This window comes from Aulostomus chinensis, chromosome 15 (genome assembly GCF_037954235.1).
Source record: "Aulostomus chinensis isolate RoL2024-O1b breed Wild chromosome 15, RoL_Achi_v1.0, whole genome shotgun sequence".
Taxonomy (NCBI): Eukaryota; Metazoa; Chordata; class Actinopteri; order Syngnathiformes; family Aulostomidae; genus Aulostomus; species Aulostomus chinensis.
Window position 1 is genome coordinate 14,050,608 of NC_141334.1, and position 20,574 is coordinate 14,071,181.

Below are 20,574 nucleotides of genomic sequence, written 5' to 3' on the forward strand. Positions count from 1 at the left end.
AATGTGAGTTGGTGAAAAGCAAGCACATGGACATGCTAACCATAATGACTTACATGCAGCTCCTCCTCTAGCTTTTACTGTAGCCTCATTGTTTCTGTTTGATGAATCTAATTAGTATTGAATCCCTGCTCACACTTAAATGCTATTTCACTTGAGCTAATCTACTCCTCTGGCTGCTCTGCTGGATTTGTTTCCTTATTTGCAACATTTCTGATGCTCTGATTGAAAGTACATTTCCAAATTTGGCCAGACATAGAAATGCAAATACAGGTCACTTCTCATTTGCAGAGTAGTACAAAATACAGAGTGTTTGATTTACGACATAAGAAGGTTTTCTAAATAGCATCCGGTTAAATGCATTCAACTTTTTTTTGCACTCAGAGGCTCCCTTCTGTTCTTTCCACGTGGTCAGAAACAGCAAAGTCTTGGCTGCATGTGATCAAACAGCAGATTATCTATTTGCTACGTGACCAGGTGAACAAGGCGAGCCATTTCAAAATATCTGCTTATGTCATGTTTGTCCACCAACAGCTATTAAACAAAGGTGGGCGCTGAGTTTGGTAGATACAGTCTACAGCCACCAGTACCCTTAATCTCGGGTCAGGGTGACCTACTAAAAACATATTTATATCCTCACATCACTTTTTGAGTCATCTCATAAGGGCAGTGATGCTATTTTTGTGATGAATTTTGCTCATGTCCCTTTTCTTATCTCTCTTTCTCCCTAAACTAGTTGCTGAAGGTCACCCTGCTGTTCTAGTTTTATATTACATAATACTTCGACGGAATGAAACCAGGACAGCGAGGAACTCTGGTGCCACAGCAACGTGACTCACCAAACTCACGGGATGAGGGCCATCTCTGAGTTCGGCAGCAGCTCAGAGGGAGGGAGTCAACTTGGTGAGTTATGACACCCAGGTCTTGGTGTGCCAGTCAGAAGCTGAGAGAAGAAAACAATGTACTGCAATCACAAGTCACTAGAGAACATTTCTGGGTGGCAAAAAACAAACAAACCGTGCAGCAGTAATACACTTTAATACAGCTGACAGCACACTTCTGTGAACAGTTAATGTGATTAAGTGAGCAGGATAAAACTTTTTTGTAAGCTTTGTCTAATTTTCTGATAAAAAGCTAAATTAATGGATCATTGAGGGTACTATCATTATTCATTTTTGAGGATTTACAGTTCATTGAGAAATAAAATGTGAAGAATATAGTTCAATGTGCTGTGTGGAGATTGTGTAAACACCTCCATGTAGATTATCTGAGTTATTTAGGAGAAATCCATCAGGCTGACATGTTATGAAAGTTCTTGTTCGCTCATCATTGTCATCGATGGTTTTACAAAAAAAAAAAAAAGCTCACAACTTCAAGTCTCGTGTAAAAACAGATGAATCCGAAAGGCATTCATTTTCCATTTATGAATTCAACATCAACATGGACTTTATCGAAAAAAAAGTCAAAAATTGAAGTAACTGCATATCAGAAGGTGTGAGATTCTGTACATTTGCACCACAATTGCGCCTCAAATGCAGCGAGGAAGCGGCTGCTTTAGTGGAAAGCATATAAGTACTGCACACATGTACAAGCAGCTTCCTCTAGTGGAAGATCTGGTGAACTATTTTTGCTCCATTGGTGATAATGGTGATATCTTTTAGACAAAACCCCCAAAAAATAAATAAATAAAAGAATAATTGATGCATTGTGATCAAAAAGCTATTTGATATATATTGGTTTCAAGTATCAATTCAAACTATTTTAACTCTTTTGGAAGTATCTGCTTAATTGGTTTCTTGAAGGGACAATATTGTCACAACAACTGTGCTGACCAATTTAATGTATGCGTGTCAGTCTGCACTCACATCTCTGATGTCTCCGTATGAACAGGCCTGCGACAAGCACTTTATCTTTGTTCTAAAAACAAACTTTTTTAAGTCGACAGGCTTTGAAAAAGAAGATACTCCTCATGTATCTTCAGCTCTGAAATTCGTTTTTATCCTAATGTTTCCAAAATACAAATTATGAAGTTTTCCCCTAACAAATTTGAGTTATGATGTTTGTAAATGGGTCTCCTTATTTTTGGAATGTAATCGGTTTCAATAAAGAAATAGATTTTTAAATATAGATTTTGAACCAAGATGCGGTTCTTTACCCTTTTTAGTTTACACTTGAGCGCCGGTGTGTGTACGACTTTACAGAAAACATCACAAAATATCGTCCAACCTGGCTTCAGTGGAGGATAATCCTAACAGCTGCCACCTTCTGAGCCAAAAAAAGAACTTTTCTGTAAAAAAAAAAAAAAAAAAAAAGCCTGTTAACAACCATTTATGAGAGTTTAGAATTTTTTACTGAGAAGTAATGACCTGCAGCATTAACCCGCCCATGAATTTATTTGCTCTCCAACAACAACCCTGGTCCATTACACACACACACACACACACACACACCCCACTACTTAAGCACAATCATGGATTTTTTTGTTGTTGTTGTTGTTCAGCAGTAGCAACCTCAGCTGATGCCAAGTGGTAAAATACAGCACACAGGTCAGTGAAATCTAATAATTTAAGAATTGGCAAAGTACCACACAACTGATTTGATGTGAAGCAACTGAGAAGAATACTGGGACAGAGTAGATCAGAAACATGCTTCCACAAAGTAAGGGGTTTGGTTTTTTTCACTTAACTTCCTCCGGAAAAAACATTCTCTTTATATCAGACATTATTTATGCGCTAAGAATTGTGAACCAGCTTCGAGTTCATAATAAAAGAAACTTATATAGGCCTTTAAAAGCACTCAAAGTTGCTCCTCATACCTCACAACTAGGGCAGACGGTTATTGAGACAGACAGCAGACTGAAATGAACAAACAAATACAGATGCGCTTGGATGGATGGATGCACTCGGAGGAGGAGAAGAGAAGAGAACTATTTTGAGGCATACTGGAAAACAGTGGGGGTCTCTGAGTCCAGAACCTGGGAGCTGCCCCAGAGAAGGCTCAGTCCATAAAAGCCGTGGGTTTTTGGGGTACAGAGAAGACCAGGAGAGGTGGAGGAAGAGGAAGTTTGGAAGTGTAGGTGATCCATAATGAGTTGCAGGAAGTATGCTCTTTTTTGACTGAGGCGATGTGTGTGGCAGAGAGGAAGTGATGTCATCAATGATGGGTGTGGGTTTGTTATTGACTTTGCTCAGGGTGGACTTGGGAATCATGAGGGATTGTAAGAGAACATTTCCACTCAGCACCTCTGAAAACAAAAAGTAGACGCACAATTGTTTTGACATCTTTTTCTTTTATTAAAGTCTCCTCCCAAAAGTTTTGATGACTGACATGATTTGATGCAGCAGTTGTGACAACAGATGTCAAACTTTCTTTGGTTTCCACAATAAGCTACATTTAGCAAATATTCCCATTATATTCATCATTTGCTAAGTGCATGACCTTTTTTTCTAGCTTAAGTCCACTTAGGTGCACATGTCAAATTATACACAAACTTCAGGTTTCTCATATTTTACATCAACAAAATAAACAGGGGTAGGAAAGGGACCAGTCTTACTGAAAGGCTTGACCCACAAACTGTACAATGAAACAAAATCAACAATGTGTAGACTTGACAACACAATTCAGAGAATGTCAATTTAGAATGAAACATTAAAGAATGTGAAATACCACAACATTTCTCATGGCATTTCCATACAATATACAAATATAGAATGAGCTAAAGTAGATGACGGGAATGCCAGATAGATCCTAATATTTGTGCGGAGCTCTGTAGAACATAGTCTCATCAAAACAAGAGGTGGCTTGAGATTCCTATTAGGAGTAAAGGAGGGATTCAATTGGGAGATCAATGAAAAATGTACACTACAGACTTTAAAAAAACAACTGCTCAAAAATAATAATTACAAAAACATTTCATTAACAAATATTCCTTGTCTTTTATGATCATGTCTAAAATGTGACATGGGGAGTTAAGGAAGAGCTGATGATATTTTTTGGTTCAACTGAGCTGTTGCTATGATTAGGCTCCTTACTGAGATTCACTGTGTTCACACAGTTCCATGTTTGAATTATGAGACAGAGGCATATGTACAGCATGGTGCATGTCTGTGTGTGTGTGCGTATGTGTGTGTGTGTGTGTGTGTGTGCGTAGTGTGTAGTGTGTGTTTTGCATAGATAGAGATAACCAGACCGACACACGGAGGTTACCGAGATCTGCGACGGATACATGTGTTTGGCCTACGTGTGGCCATAAAGCCGTGTTTGCAGTAGCACTTGAATGAGCCAGCAGTGTTCACACAGCGAGCATTCATGCATGGACTACGAACTCCTGGTTCTGCACACTCGTCAATATCTGGGAAAAACAAAACAAAAGCACACAAATTAATCAGAGGAAGCTGTAAAACAGGAATAAAAGAACAAAGTTCCCTCAAAATATAGGAATGTGTGGAAGTATGAAACCACCACAATGGCTTCATTCCTAACGTGTAAAAGACTAGAGCAGGAATGAGTCCTAAGTTAGTAATGTTGAATGTTTGGTTCACTCGTCTCAAAGTCAGCCTGTGTTTTTATTTAATACTTGAAATAAGCCTGCTTATTTAAAAAAAAATATCATTGACAAATTGCTAAACAAAACAACAGAAGATGTCGTGTGCATCAAATGTCATCACACCAAACACGTAGAACTTGGTGGTGATGTTAAAGTCATGCATTCATGGTATAGCTTATTTTTATCCTAGCATTAGCTTTGTACCTCTAACGACTGCATTTACACTTCAAAATTCCTAACAATGGTGCTCATTTGTGAAGTGTGTCTTTCTGAATAAAACATGCAAATCTCATCGTCAACCAAGAGAATATTTCTGGAAACAATTCAAAATTGAATGTAAAGATCTAATTGACTTTTGGTCAAGGGAAACCATGGCGATTATAACTTCAATGTTTGTCATCCCTGCAGTACACTATATGCAGTATATGAAAGAAGACAAGTACAGACCTATACAGCGAGTGTGGGAGTGGTCCAACCTAAATCCTGGGTTACATTCACACGTGGTTCCCAGGTAAGAGCGAACACAGCGGCCATTTGCACAGCCGCATTCATCTGAATCCTCCTCTGAACTGTCACCTTTTACAGTCATGTAAGCAGCAGAGGGAAGAAAATGTAGAACAGATGGAGTTAAGAAGTAAGGGTTGGCTGGAACGAAACAGAGTAGTGACATGATCATATAATGACGAATACATATATATATATATATTTTTTTTTTTTTTATATACCTGGGTTATAGTTGGCAAAAGCTGCCAGGAAATCCTGCTCTCCATCCGACTCCGTCTCCAAGTGCATCTCGCACAGATGGCTGAACATCTCTGAATAAATAAAAACATCTTTTTCTTTTTAGCTCATAAGACAAATCAGCAGTGGTCAGTAAAATCCAGGGAACCATAGCATCGCCAAGAGGTTGCTCACCTGAATTTCTAGAAGGACAGGTATTGCATTCAGGGCCCCAGCCACGACCGTAGTGACAACAGCACTCAGAGTACGTCACCACCATCCCGGCTCTGGGCTCGCTACAGATCAAGCCCTCGTCTACCTGCAGGAAACACACGTCCTTGTGTGCTGCAGTTCGATCTGGATGAAAGAAGGATGGACAAACAAGAACCGTCATATTAAGTGTCATTTAAACTTTCATCGTAAATGCCGATGGTGCTCAATTGTGAAGATTATTTTGCTGAACAAAACATGCAAATTTCATGTCATACCTACACACAAACACACACACACACACACACATACACACACACACACACACACACACACACACACACACACACATATATATATATATATATATATATATATATATAATATATCTACACACATATATCTTTGCATCTGTATTAGGGCATAATAAGTACATGAAGACATTTTTCTGACGGAAAGAGGACATATGCATGTATTCAGCAGGTGATTTTTTTGATATACTTACATGCAAATGATACATACTTACATACTTGAAATTATTAGTGTTCTTACTGTATTCCAGTAGCGTAGCCAGTGTCATTAGCATATCTGGCCATCTCTCCTACTGAAAACATGTGTGGTCCTCACAGTGCACTTTGATTTGCATAATAAATGAAGAATTGCAGAATAAAGGAGGCTACGTGTTGCGTTCATGCTCGAAATATTTGAATAATTTTCAGGCTTCTTCCAGATTTTTTTTTTTCAGTTTGACTGAATACACAGTACTGAATTTCTGTACTACTGTACTGTACAATACTGTCTACAATAACGATACCAATGAGTAAAATGTTTTCCTTGGTATGCAACTTTCAACTTTAAATTTCAAGACAAAACGGTAAAAAAAATGAGAACAATTCATGACCACATATGACAAGAGAACTAAAGTGTGGATTTGACCTCTTAAACTGTCAGTTCAGGCCAATGAGCATAGTTGAATGAGCAGTTTTCTAATCCTGAGTCTATCCTTTCTCAAGGAGACAAACTCAAATTTATCATCTACAATAATGCAGACAAAAGAGACTATTCTGCAGACGTATGCAACATTTTTTTCTCAGCACCCAGCAGTTTAGTCTGATCTTGTTTTGTGTGCATAACTCAGACGATGCTGAGTGGTAGAGAGGGAGAGTGTCTGGGTGAAGTGCATAACAGAACAGAAATCCAAATTGGGCCACAAATTGGGAGGATTACAAAGAACAACATGAGTGGCAGAAGTTGAGGGAAGCCAAAACTTATTTTAACTGGTCATGCTCAGGTGAGCTGACGCTGATTTTACCCACCGTCATAGACACACTGTTTCAGCGCTGCACTGAAGGTGCGGGGAGGCTCGCAAAAACAGTGAAAGGAGCCGGGCGTGTTCTCACACCTCCCATTCATACAGTACGAGGGATCCTGGCACTCATTCACATCTGCAAAGGCACCACAGACACTGGTTACAGTATGAACATCTGCTTGGAGCCAGCTCTTATTGACGGGTAGCAGACAAAATAACAATTTAATGAAATTTGGTACAATAGTACTGCAATAAATACTCTTTGCAAGGTTTCCAGTGGTCAGTTTTTGCTGAAACTGTAGGAGAGATGTTGAATCATCTGAATCATTGTGGAATCAACACCTTCTGACCATCAAACAAACTGGAACACTCAGCTTCAGATGAGGCATTCATTGCAGGGATACTGTATCATTCAGGTTGATGTTGCCCAGCGGCAACTCTTACTGTGTCCGCCCCCTGAATGTCGTGTTTACTCTCTAATTCTACCCCAAATTGTGCATGCAAGTTATTTTCTTCACCTGTGAACTAAAGAGAAATTGAACTTCAGACATGCAAAGTGCTGCAGATGGCATCTAGTTAACATGCAACCAAACTGCAGTATGTGTGAAAAAAAGGCTGCAGGGTGAAACAAGAATCGTTGCAGCAACAACATCAAGTAAGGAATCTGGAGTATGCCAAGAGCTTTGCAGGCAGTTTGCAGAGAAAATGAATGATAATGCCATGTCGGCTAGCATGGGCTGTGACATGGATACAGCATGTTGTTCATATGATTTGGATGTTTTTCCACTATTTTTTTTAGTTATGTGGCGTCAATATGCCAGGTGGAATACTTGGGTGAGGATTAGATCCCCGTGGCTGTGTTCTATGAACCCATGCTTTTCTTCTTTCTGGCATCGCTGAGACTCCTGGAAACAACTAATGTTCCTGAAGAACAAAACACCTCACTTATATTTAGTACCGGTAGGTCATATCAAAATAGAAAGAAAGAGTCTTTGACTAGTACAAGAGAAGCCATGTCCACAATGACTAGAACTTCTCACTGACTCAATGAATCTATTCATGTCACGGTTGTAGTGGTAACAGGAAGACCGGAGCCATCTATATTTCCTATTTCCTCACAATCAGTGGTGTCAACCAATCACAGCACTTGGCTCAGACACAGACGAACCAGTCACGGTGAAGCACAGCAATAATAGTTCATGTCACAATAGAGCCATTCAAACTGATAAAGCCTTTTATACTGTATGATCACATCAAACTGACACAATTTCACTTTGAATTGACTGCTGTATCTCACGTTGTGCATCGCTGCTGTGTGTATTCCAAGAATAAACCATGAGTCTGGTGTCATTTGCATGTGACATAATGAACATAATAAGCAGCTGTGGGTGAAGAATTACCCATATACATTTATGGATGAATGCAGATGGCTTTACTGCCTGAATCGCATGCTCATTTTCTATGAAGATTTAAATAGATCTACTGGTTGGAGACTGGCTATTTGCGTCAGATGATGTTACAGCAATAAAGATGAGGTTGCTCTGAGATGTTTCTTCTTAAGGAGAACATTAAACTTCCTGGGAGCTACTTGTGCTAGTAGTTGCAATGCAAAAAAAAAAAAAAAACAACAAAAAAAACAGAATATCAAGTCACTACGCATTTTTTTCTCTCTGCATCGCTGCATGTCAGAAGACAGAGAAGAAGAGGTGCTCAGATCATTTAATATGGCTCCTTCAAAGCTACTCTTGATATTGAGGTCCCTCTGAATTGCAGCAAAGTCTAGTTACAGCAAATTCTAGCCACACTTGAGTGCCAACATAGACCTTATGACTAGGATTTACCAGTTCTTGGCTGTCTTCAGTTCTTCAGCGCCTGTATAATCACAACAATGTTCCTCGACAGAATTCCAGATCTGGACAAGTTCTTAAATTATTTAATCCAACCTTGTGTGGGACAAAATTACAGTCTCAAATTTGTAGTAAAAACCCTTTGAGGACATCACCATCCACAATGAAGAGTGATAACATCTCACTGCCACTGCACCAGACCTTAGCTCGTGCATGTCCTCCATTATTACTAACAATGCAGCTGACCAGTCGGACAACACGGGAACAAAAGAGTGCTCCATTTGCACACAGCATAACAAAATACATCTGGCAACGCGGCCGTAGCTTGGCCTTATGAAAGTCAGTTCAATCAAAACAAACGGAGCTACAGAGCCGATATCCTGTGCACAGATCTAGATGATAGCGCTCAGCTTCCTGTACAACATAAACAACTACAACAATCTGGAAATTTTTACGTATCCTTCAGGTTTTAAAATATTTTCCCTCAGTGTTTCCAACTAATGCATCAGTAGCACAGGCAGTGTCTACTATGAATCTGGGTAACGGATAATACTATATTTTTATATTCTTACATGAAGTACCAATTAGCAAAACATGTTAATACAGCTGGATCTACAGGTGATATTTTGAAGCCTTTACTTAATTTCAGCCTTCCTATATTTGTATCACAAAAACGCAGGAAAAAAAATGTGATCGAAAAACAGGTTTAAAAATGTATATACAGTATGTACATAACGATAGGTATTTTACATTTCCTGTTTCTAAAAAGAAATCTGCTTATGTTACTGGAGTGCAATGTTTATATTCCCTTAGTGCCTTTGCTAATGTGAGATGTTAAAAATCTTTGTCAGCTAAACTTAAAAAGTGATAAATGTAATACAAAAACAAATATACATGCATATTCAGTACATTCAGCATGCATTTCAGTCTTTCAGTCTTATTATGCAGACAATTCTTTCCCCCTCTTTTAACAACATGGCAGAAAAACCCATTTTGTTATCTTTGTTATCATATGGTATCTCTCTCATTGAAAGCCAGCTGCAGAAAGCCAACATTATGATATCATTGTTTTATTCATCCAGCAGTTTCAAACCACTGCCTTGTTGCTCTTCATAATCTTCCTACTTTGGAGGGTTTGCACTCACCAGCCTGCTCGTCAGGAGTCACACAACGGTTACGGTCACTTGCCAGGGTCAAAGGAGGAGAGCAGATGCAGTAATAAGACCCCGGAGTGTCCACACAGTGGCCATTCTTACAGTTTGCTGGGTCCTCACACTCATTCACATCTGCACAACAGAATAATTTGATTGAACTCTCAAGATAAGTGTTCGGGCAGCTGGATAAACAAGAAAAGCTGTAAGAGAGAAGATACTAATTTCCTCACCTGCAACTGTTGCGATAACACACTTCTTTTTGTTGGAGTCTGGAGTCCAGGGATGGTTACAGTTGCAGTAGAAGGAGCCTTCGGTGTTGATGCACTGACCATTGTTGCACAGAGACTCGTCGTGGCATTCGTTCACATCTGACAGAGACCAATATATCGGGACCTGTTAAGAGCCATCACAAAAACTGTTCCAGGATTGTCCATCCTGAGATGTGTAAGTTCTTACCGATGCACTCCAGAAGATTGCTGTCGTAGTAAAAGCCCTGTTGACAATAGCACTCGTACCCGGGTAGAGTGTTCTCACAGCGACCCTTCTTGCAGATTTCATCAGCGAACAGAGAACACTCGTCAATATCTGCGGACGGGGGTGGGGGTGGGGGTGGGGGATGTCGTATGAAAGACTCACAGCTAATGTTGTTTGATGTATGAAAGCAGTGAATCATAAAAACCACTCTGGTAATTTTTGCATGATCACAGATTTGTGGTTTTGGTGCAAATTGCAAGAAAAATTGCCGCATTTTGTAGCCTTGGTGTAAACACGTTGACCAAAGTGACATAATAATATGTACCGTGGTAAGCAGGCAGGCTATAGAGGAGTCCTTCTTCATAGTAGAGACCCACGCCGTTGGGACACAGGAAGTGGAACTCAGCTAGTTGGAGAATCGAGCAAAGATACTATTTAGATATGGTATAATTTCAAGCCATTTGGTGATAACCAAGTGCTTTCATCACAATGCAGTGTTTGCTGTAAATGTACCTGACTGGGTGACAGGGCAGGGGTAGATCTCACAGTGATCCCCCCATCCAACCCCGATGGAGCAGCAGCATTCCTGCTTCGTGACATTTGTGGCAAGAACGCTGTCGCAGAACACGGTGTCATCCAGGTTCAGGTAGCACTCTTTCTTCTCATTGGTCAACACTCGAACAGCTGCAGAGGCAAATAAGGCCGGGATGTTATTTCTTATTCCTTGAATGTGAGTGACTTCAATTCATATAGAATATATGCTTTAATATTTTATGGTTAATCATTCTTTATAATGGGCCTCAGCTATGGTTTAGGGTGAGTCTAAGACTGGCAGGGATCAAGTGTTCAGGCCTGATTAAAGCTCCAGGATGAATTTGGGTCTAGAGTAAACCGGGAGGAATCAGTGCAAGCTTACCCTCACAGCTGTGTTTGTCCTCTGAGAGGACATATCCGTGATTGCAGACACACACATACGAGCCCGGTCTGTTCTCACAAGAGCCGTAGGGCTGGCAGAGACTTCTGTCTGCGGCACATTCGTCTTTGTCTGAAACGCAAATCACACAAGCTGCTCTGAGTATTTGTTTCAAACCAAACAACAGCTGAGTTACGAACAAATATTTCTTAAGAATAAAGTAAGAAAACATTGGGTTGTTGATTTATCGGATCAGATTGTTAAATATAGACAACCACCTTTTGCTTGAAACTCCATGAAACAACACTTTGTCGTGAACAAATGTCTTAATTGTCAGTGACGAAGCTAAAGAAACACGATTCCTCAGTTACGTCTCAATTCATGTATTTCTATAATCTATTATGAAAGAAAGAGTAAAAGAGAGAGAAATTTCATTTTTTTTAAAAAGGCATATTTCTTATTAAATATCCTGCAAGACAAGGCAAAGGCCATCATACATAAAATATTTTTTTCCAATGTTCTGAAACAGAGTAGGACATTTTAGCCCTCAGTTCACTCGTATAGACAGGAAGTGAAGCCTGATTTAAAAATGAATTTATAACTAATGAACGAAATGTATTGTATGCCTCACATGCTAAATATATCAGCATCTCCACTCCATGTGTTAAAAAGGTGACAAGAAAATGGAATAAAACGTGACAGACGAAAGTAGAGACCCAAGTATATAAGATATAAAAAAACTTTAGATTTAGATCCAAGAGATGAAATATACATGTATGTTACTGGATACAAGCAACATGGGGGGCAGCATCCTGGTATTTGTTGTTTTTGTTGTTGTTGTTGTTGTTGTTGCTAAGGATCCTTAGGGAATAAAAGACTGACCTTGGCATCTCCTGCCTCCGACCAGCGTGTAGCCCTTCTGACACTCACAGTGGTACGAGCCCATATTGTTGATGCAGCGCCCTCGTTGACAGTTTGACGGCCTCTCACACTCATTAATATCTAAAGGCAAGGATGGACAAACACCGGCGGCAGAAGTTTAGTCTTGGAACAGTGAAGCCCAATGAACATTCCCTTTATCTGAACATTGCTGATTAACTTTTACGACTATGATGATTTAATTTTCAATCCATGTGAATATTAAACACATCATCGGCCAGAATGCTTGGCTTGTGTAATAATGACTGATTCCTGCCTTCACAGTGGCTGCCCTCCTGCGTCCGCTGGTATCCAGGGTAGCACTGGCAATGGAAGGAGCCTTCAGTGTTAATGCAGTGGCCGTAAGCACACAGCCGGACGTCCTCACACTCATCAATGTCTGTTTGGGAGAAGGACAAAAATACCATCTGTGTATATTTCAAAGCTCACCTCTTTAAATGATTAACAATTCCTTATTACACCTTTAGCGCCACATGGCTGTAAAACGCTGCATTATAAGTAACTCGTGTAATTAAAACTAGATTTACTGCCTCCACCCAACCGACCAGTCCACATTTGCCCAGAATCATATAATAAACTGAGAGCAATAGAGAGCTTCATCACTTGAGGCTCAAAATCAGTCAAACCACTGAGCTTGACGAGAGGAGAATAAATGCAGATACACTCACTATTCAAGGAAAAATTGAAAGATCCAAACTCAAGAGTCCAAAACTGAATTTCAACCGTCTATACATATATTGTCGTCAGGCCCCTACTGATTTAAATCCAACAATTCAATCACACTAAATTAATTGTCAGAATCGACTTGCATCCAAAATCACTGTAAGCTAACTGAGAATGAGAACATCTGGAAGTGTGAGCAGGAAGAGGAGGTTAAGATTCCTTCCTTCCACTCTGACAGCACAACAACGTGAAGCTCATGGATACACACCCCACCAAAGATGAGTCCTCTACAGGAGCGAGGGAGGCTTTTTATCTGGCTTGTAACTTATTAATTCATAACTTGCAGCAGAAACAAAAATGCTGGCTTGATGCCTTGATGCCAGTGATTACTTTGACATTGAGGCACACATGCCAGGCCTGAGTTTTTTTAATAAAGGATGCAATAATTATCAATTTTGTAGGGCGTAACAGAGTAGCGTAACAAATCACTTTCTGCAGGGAATTATTACTCACGTGATAAAAGCAATAGTTAATTAATCACAGTTTTTGAGCCCAACACTGACTATGACGTTTAGCACCCAAACTCCAACCAACTCATTCAGACTGTGAGTCTAAATGAACATCTGTACCAGATTTGAAGGATTTGCCTCGAGGACATTCACAAAAAAGATTTGTTCATCCACGATTCCAATGGTTTTTTTTGTGTTTTTTTTTTTTACTAAATAATAAAAAAAAATCTTCAAGGTGTGTGGAGAACAGGGTGGATGGACAATTGAAAAACTTCTTCTGTTGGGGGATCTGATATACTGTAAGGTTCAGGTATAAGATAAAGAGATTTTCGGGTTACTAACCGCTGCATCCTTTGCTGTCTGCTGAATGGAGGAAGCCTTCATTGCAGAGGCAGCGATAGGTACCAGGGAGGTTCTCACACCGACCGTTAGGACAGATGCCAGGCTTCTGGCACTCATTTATGTCTGGTGAATCACACGAGAAAACCATTTAAATGCGAGAAATGCTGTGACAGGCCTCTACACTTGCAGAAACATCATGATGCTCTGATGTGGTGTGTGTGTGTGTGTGTGTGTGGCGGGGGGGGGGGGGGGGACACAACTCACCATAGCAGATGCCAGCACGGGCCTCGTGACCGGGCAAGCATGGAACACACTCATAAGAGCCGGGTGTGTTCTCACATTGCTCATTGGGACAAGTGTCAGGGTTCAAACACTCGTTTATGTCTGAAATAAATAAGAGGACACACCCATGAGACATTTGGGCTGGTCCATATATTCACAAAAACACATACAGATGCAGACAATATTAAAGTGAAATATAAAAGTCAGTGGGGGAGTGGGCGTGGAGGAATGGGGGATATTACTGGACCTGGGCAGTTTTTCTGATTATCTGCTTATTGTTATATACATTTGCAGATTGTTTGCTTGTGACTCATCCAATTTGTTTGGTCCATTCACAAACATGAAAATGAAAAACTCAGCTTTTAATAAGTTGCCTGTTTGCATAACAGCAGGAATGACAAGAAGCTACAGTGCATCGTGGCTGATGTAAACCTCAGAGTGACCACTGGCTTGCTCCCCGAGCCTTCTGAGGATCAATCAAATTCCAGAGACCTGAAACAACACCTGTCATGGCAGGTGGAAACCCTGCTGAAACTCATGTACCTTCACACGCTGGGTGACGGTGTGACTTGCTCTTGAAGCCACTGTGACATTCACATTTATAGGAACCAGGTAAGTTCACACACTGGCCTCCCACACCACAGATGTCTTGCTTAAAGCACTCGTTCACATCTGCAGAGAGACAGAGAGGTTAGAACCATTTGACACCTTTTATAAAAATCCTTTAAACGTTGTAATAATTCAGCCTAACTTACCTACGCACTTCAGTCTCCCGGTCTGAACCATGTGTTTGTAGCCTTGGCGACAGAGGCATTTATAGCCGCCCTCTATGTTGACGCAATAGCCTCTGCCATGACCGCAAGGTTCTGACTCACATTCATTATCATCTGGATAACAGGAGCGGAGAGAGGAAGCGGGACAATGAGTGCATATAATGAGAACATTGCTAAATATTAGCAGAAAGTCTGAAAAGACGCAGTGATTCCAGGAAGTGTTTTTCATCATCTATCCTTATTAATGTGTTTTATGTCATAGAACATCTATATTTTCTATATCTATATAAATATACTATTATGCAACTATCTGAAGGAGCATTTAACACACTAGCAGGAAATATATTGCTTTTGAAATATACATCTTTTTACATTAAATCATTATGAAGCTGTAAAGTGTAAGAAAAACGCTTTAATACTGCAAATAATAAAGTATATTGAAGCCAAAACATTGACTTTAATGATGAATTATCCTGGCAGTTTATGTTTTATTTGCAAATGTGCCTTTAAAGGAGTACTGTGTACTATTCAGGTGCTATCTATAACTCATAACAATGTTTTTATAACCGCTTCAACCAAGATTTAGGAGTACTTAAGTGTTTTTGGCACCAATATAAGAAAAGTAATGGTGAAAGGGAAGAAATGGTGGATCTGCATGGAAATTAAAGTGTGTTTCATTTTCTAACTGTGTCTGTGCGAGCTCAAGCTGTGTTGTGAGAAGTTTTCGAAATCAAATCTAAACAAATCTCTCATTACGTTTTGATTAATACGGATTGCCCACCAGACTTTAAATTAATATGCGAATTGTACTGTAGGCCAGGATGGTGAACGGTTGCAATCTAACTACAACTACAACTACAGTCTAACTGTGTCATTAAATCTAAATCCTTTAAAGTCATATCAATATGACAAGCTATAAAAGAAAACCATTTGATGGAAGAAAACCTCATGCGTATAAAAATTGTTGGAGAAAACGGGAGAAAAATGATGACGCAGATGGTGAGGCGGCGAATTGAAGCCAGAAACATTTATTATAGATTTATGTTGTCGTAAACATCCAAACCTGCAGGGTTCCTGTGTTTGTAGCGAGTCATAACTGTACAGGATATGAGGCTGCTCCACGCAGGCACTTTATTTATGAATCCTATGAACTGCATTATCAAAGTCACCTGTTTTAATCAGACTAAGCGCAGGCATATGTTCAAATCTTTATCTTTTTTGGATTCAGGATTCAAAAAAGTAAAACAATACATTTTTAATGTTGAAGAATCATAGTAGGTACAGTTTTTAAGCTGTACATTTGCATGCAGCATCACTACGATAGGCAAAGTGTTTGCCAGGGGACATGCAGGTATATGTCGAGGCGCTATTCCCATTCCCGCACCTCTACTACCATTGTCTCTTACCCTCACAGATGTTCCTCTGCGGGTTGAGATGGTAGCCAGGGTGACAGTGACAGATGTGGCCGTTCAGGCTGTTCTCACATTCTCCATGACCACAAATGTTCCCACTTAGCCTACATTCATCTGTCTCTGCTTCAGGGATGGAACACACAACATTCTAGTGGACCAGCATCTTATTTATACATGCACATACACCCACCGGCAATTTTTATTAGGTACACCTGGGTTGGACCCCCTTTTGCCTTCAGAACTATCTTAATTCTAAAACTACCTGTGGTCCATCCTATCATGTTAGCATCACACAGAAGCTGTGGATTTCTGGGCAGCTTCTTCATGATAGGACTCCATACCCCACAGGAGCTATTAGGACTAGAACTATGGGGAGTGTCGGGGCCATTTGAGTTCAAGAATCCAGTCTGAGATGACATGGCCTTTGTGACATGACAGTAACGTAACTAGAAGAAGCTGCACATGCAGACAGTGGGGTTTAAATGATGCTAAACTGAAGGAGGTACTTAAGGAGCCCATAATGTCCCGCAGTTTTAATGATTTTTTTTTTTTAATGTTGTTGCCCTCCACTGTGAAATTGACAATCGTCAGACCAAAAATAATCCTTCATTTTCGCATGCGGGTCAGCCGGTTCTCACCGTAGCCGCAGATTTGTGGTATCTAAGATTCTCTTCTACCCATCTCTGATATAAAAAAAGGTTATTATTGCCTTTCTATCAGCCCGAAGCGGTCAGATCATTCTTTTCTCAACTCTGATGAGAACAGAAAAGCCTCCACTCTATGGATAGTTTCCATTCTCTTTTCTCTCAGTTCAATATGAGTGAAATCACCTCACAGTTTTTGCTGCAAGCAAGGCTGATGATGTATTGGCATCCAACAGGTGTACCTAATAAAGTGGCTGGTAACGCACACAAGATGCTAGAGGAGCAGCATTAAAGAGCATGCTCATCAGACAGCGTGTTCTTGTGGCTGGTTCATGTTTATTGGTTCAGTTCTTGTGACACACAAAAAGCATCGAACTGGATTTGTTTCTGTTTGTGAGCAACATGGATTGTTTTGCTCTCCCACAGCTTGAATGATTCTTCAGTCATAATCAAGTCAACATTCACCACAAGATTCTCTCTTAGCAGAGAATCTGGAGAGAGCTGCTTTTGAAGAGCATGAAACATGAACCAGCCTTCAGAGAAGGAACTCTACTTAAGGTTAATGTAGGCGAGACGTTTTTGAGGTTGGCAGGGAACTCACGCGAGACTTTGGTCTGTGTTTCGAAGGGATCATTGCCCGGGGTCATTCTGATGATTGTCGGAGGTGTGGGTTTAACAACTGTACGACCAAAAAAATGAAGTGAAGAAATGTCAACAAAAAAAAGGGATTAGGATATGTTGGATTGATACGTTTGTCTTTTTTGTTGTTGTTTCAGCAAATACGTTTGGACTTGATATTGTACCACTAGAGTAATGGAGTGTGAATGTGAGTGAACAGGGGGCTTTACCAGGCACACGAAGGCTGTGGGTGCTGGTGAGAGCCGGCTGCAGAGTCGTCTCTGGTGGCCTCTGCTGGTTGAAAGAGACAATCAGAACACAAAGAGGTAAAAAAGTACCCGGCCATAAAATCTGCATTAAAAGATGAAAAACACTTACTGGGCGCTTCGTTTCTGAAAAGAAAACAGACAGACGGTTACTACGAGTGCCAAGATGTCACAAATGTTAGAATGTACTTGAGGACTCACCCTCCTTCTCAGGTTTGTGGGGGAAGATCATTGGAGGGAAGGCCACATATTCTCTTATATTTTGGAATAAATAGCCTTTTCCAGCAGGGCAAATCTTACTGAAGGCCACTGTGGATGAGAGCAGTTTCATTTTAGCTTGATTTTAATTGGTAAGAAATCTTACAAACTAAACGCAACCAGCCGCAATTACATATTTTGGTCAATCTTCACAACTGGCACAGGTTACTTCCTGACATCTAAAATTAATGCAAGATAACCTACATAATGATTACATATAATCAAAAACTCACGTCATGAAGTGAACGTATAAAAAAAATAAACCTATGGGAAGGAGGAAGGGAATTTGCTCCGTTACAGTGCACATGCACGTTTAATCCAAGAGACACAAACTTCACTCTTAAACAAAAAAGGTCAATTATCTTATATTGTAAACAGTGTTGCTATTACGGTTAATTGGGGTTCATTAAGGTTAAAGTAGCTGAGCAGGACCAGAAAAGTGAGCAACTATATCAAATACTGTCCTAGAATAATCGCCACAAATATATAAAACATAAAGGAAAATTATCTTTTTGTTTTCAGAAATATGCGAGCTCACACCACTGTGCACTCAGCTTTTCCCCGGACGGCTGTGTAACTCCCACCGGTGTTTAAACTGTTGTTTTCCCTCGAGGTGTCAGAATGAGACTTCTCACTATCGCTGTTTCTGTTTACACTCCCTCCCTGGCGTCGCATGTCTGTTCGGGGGCGGGGGTGTGGCTACGTCCCCCTGCATCTGAAGGTATTTCGGTCTATGATCTGCTGTTCTAACCCATTTCTGACACCTGCCTGCTCCCCCTGTTCACCTGCTCTTTGTTTGGACTAAAACCACAAAAAGCCTGGATTCCCACCTGTTAGCCAACCGTGAATCCATCCAGGTCCAAGTCTGGACCATAAATTCTCTCAGACTTTCTCCCTTTGGATCATAGTCCGTGTTTGGGTCCAGAAGGCAAATATCTCAGCTACAGTCGTAACGACGCTTCTGCTGCATATTAGACACCTTTTCATTACGGTGTCAGACACAATTGCCATACGTCTCCGTCCACTCACCTGTGCCCACTTGTGGACATCTTTCACAGTTATGACCCCAGGCTTTTCCCACCGTGCAGCAGCACATCTCCTGGGTGAGGTGGGTGGGCAGCGCGTGCTCGCAGCCTCTGCCCTCAGACACCAACAGGAAGCACTGCGCCAGTTCAGCGGGAGACTCTGACAGAGGAGAGAACAGGGTTTCATTTGGGAATCATCTAGTGAGACTGTGAGAGTGGAATGAAAGGCCATTCATTCCAAACACAGAAAGGCCGTAAATACTCTTTTCCTACTGAAAAGCTTACTGACCCTGATCGAGTTGATTTTTTTTTCCTACTGTGTAACAACATCCCAAACACACCTGAGACGGTAGATTGCTGCTGTTACAAAGACAGGTTCAAATTGTTACCAACAAAAGTACAGTGTTCATCCCTCTTCTTTTGCGTTGACATCGATGTAAATTGTAGCCGATAAACACCCCTGTCTACTACAGGTCATTGAGTGTTGATTAAACTCTTTCTCGCTGCAGAGAAAAGCCAGATGTTAGTAGGTTTTTCTGGCCAGTGGAAAAGTGGCTTTACTCACCAACACATCGATTCCTTTCCAGCACCCAGCCGGCCTTACAGGAACATTTGAAGCTGCCCAGAGTGTTCAGACAGTCTCCATTCTGACAGACACCCTGCATGGAGCACTCGTTGATATCTTCAAGGTCAGGGGATGGGGTGCAAAACATGAAAATGCTATTTTGATACACTGCAAATAATGGGATCTCACTATCAGTGATCGCACAAACACTAGAAAGTGTGTGTTACCTTGACAGTGAGTGCTGTTGAATCTTTTATAGCCCTGCGGGCAGGTCGAACCATAATCCTCCACTATGGTTTGCTTGACTGATGCATCTGTGGTGGTAGAAGAAACAAAGTGGAGGGGGGGATATTGGGGTTTATGGCCCGGAGTGAGAAGGGGTAGCAGACAATCCCACGATCACACCCATTTCGTGCAGCCACTGCTGATATGTGCTGACATTAGACTGAGTTAGAGTTGGATCCCCTCCCGAGGTTTCTTTACATTCTTCACGCAGTTACATCATATCTCAATCCCAGAAAAGACCCCTTTATCTTAAATGCTCTTTTATAATGTTCCTTTGCAGTAAGACACGCACAAGAAAGACACAGTTGGATGGTACGTTTGTCCTCATCTCTGAGTGACCATTCAGGGCAGGCACAGTGTCGAGGTGCTGAGGCCTGCATGATGTCAAGTGCAGGAACTGTGAAATCTGCTTCTTTCTTTCTTTCTTTCTTTCTTGCCAAGAGTTCACTGACAAACGCACTGTGTCTGGCTCCAAAGGAAGAAGCTGGAGCCAGGAGATGATTAGCTAATCTTCAGATAAAAACTGGGAGCGAAGGGGGAGACCTCGATCATTCTCTGCCTTAAGTTAAAAACGCAACTACTGGTACCTCAGACCAACTGATTAACACATCCCTTGTTTAACCTGTGCATAAAAAGATGTATAAAAATGAAAAAATTGTAGTTTCCGTATGAAAATGATTAAGTCACATTTAGAGTCAGTGCTGTATTTTTAACAACGATGCTTGAAACAACTGCAGCTGTCGGAGCCGAGTTAACTTTTTGGCCAGATTTTATGACTGAACAACCTCCTTAAGGATTTTCTTTTCTTCTTTCTTTGCTTTTT

At 40.7% G+C, this 20,574-nt stretch overlaps 1 protein-coding gene across 6 annotated transcripts in view; it reads right to left on the reverse strand.

The window, feature by feature from the left end:
• Window positions 1-3,275: 3,275 nt before the first annotated feature.
• The window catches only part of ltbp3 (latent transforming growth factor beta binding protein 3), a 36,886-nt gene continuing 19,587 nt past the window's right edge, over window positions 3,276-20,574 (reverse strand). Inside the window, exons 5-29 of one of the 6 annotated variants that reach the window (XM_086226918.1) lie at window positions 19,694-19,780; window positions 19,467-19,583; window positions 18,906-19,061; window positions 17,820-17,927; window positions 17,731-17,744; window positions 17,583-17,643; window positions 17,336-17,413; window positions 16,085-16,213; window positions 14,661-14,792; window positions 14,449-14,577; window positions 13,888-14,007; window positions 13,624-13,746; window positions 12,366-12,488; window positions 12,053-12,172; window positions 11,174-11,302; window positions 10,771-10,941; window positions 10,583-10,663; window positions 10,240-10,368; window positions 10,014-10,151; window positions 9,775-9,915; window positions 6,790-6,918; window positions 5,459-5,620; window positions 5,269-5,358; window positions 4,991-5,188; window positions 3,276-4,348 (exon numbers count right to left, since the gene is read on the reverse strand). In XM_086226918.1, the coding sequence (XP_086083044.1) occupies window positions 4,200-4,348; window positions 4,991-5,188; window positions 5,269-5,358; window positions 5,459-5,620; window positions 6,790-6,918; window positions 9,775-9,915; window positions 10,014-10,151; window positions 10,240-10,368; window positions 10,583-10,663; window positions 10,771-10,941; window positions 11,174-11,302; window positions 12,053-12,172; window positions 12,366-12,488; window positions 13,624-13,746; window positions 13,888-14,007; window positions 14,449-14,577; window positions 14,661-14,792; window positions 16,085-16,213; window positions 17,336-17,413; window positions 17,583-17,643; window positions 17,731-17,744; window positions 17,820-17,927; window positions 18,906-19,061; window positions 19,467-19,583; window positions 19,694-19,780 (3,014 nt within the window). In that variant the 3' untranslated portion in view covers window positions 3,276-4,199. Of the gene's footprint in view, window positions 4,349-4,990; window positions 5,189-5,268; window positions 5,359-5,458; window positions 5,621-6,789; window positions 6,919-9,774; window positions 9,916-10,013; window positions 10,152-10,239; window positions 10,369-10,582; window positions 10,664-10,770; window positions 10,942-11,173; window positions 11,303-12,052; window positions 12,173-12,365; window positions 12,489-13,623; window positions 13,747-13,887; window positions 14,008-14,448; window positions 14,578-14,660; window positions 14,793-16,084; window positions 16,214-17,335; window positions 17,414-17,582; window positions 17,647-17,730; window positions 17,745-17,819; window positions 17,928-18,905; window positions 19,062-19,466; window positions 19,584-19,693; window positions 19,781-20,574 lie in introns of all 6 variants that reach the window. The other 5 variants (XM_086226919.1, XM_086226917.1, XM_086226921.1 and 2 more) reach the window with 5 other exon arrangements.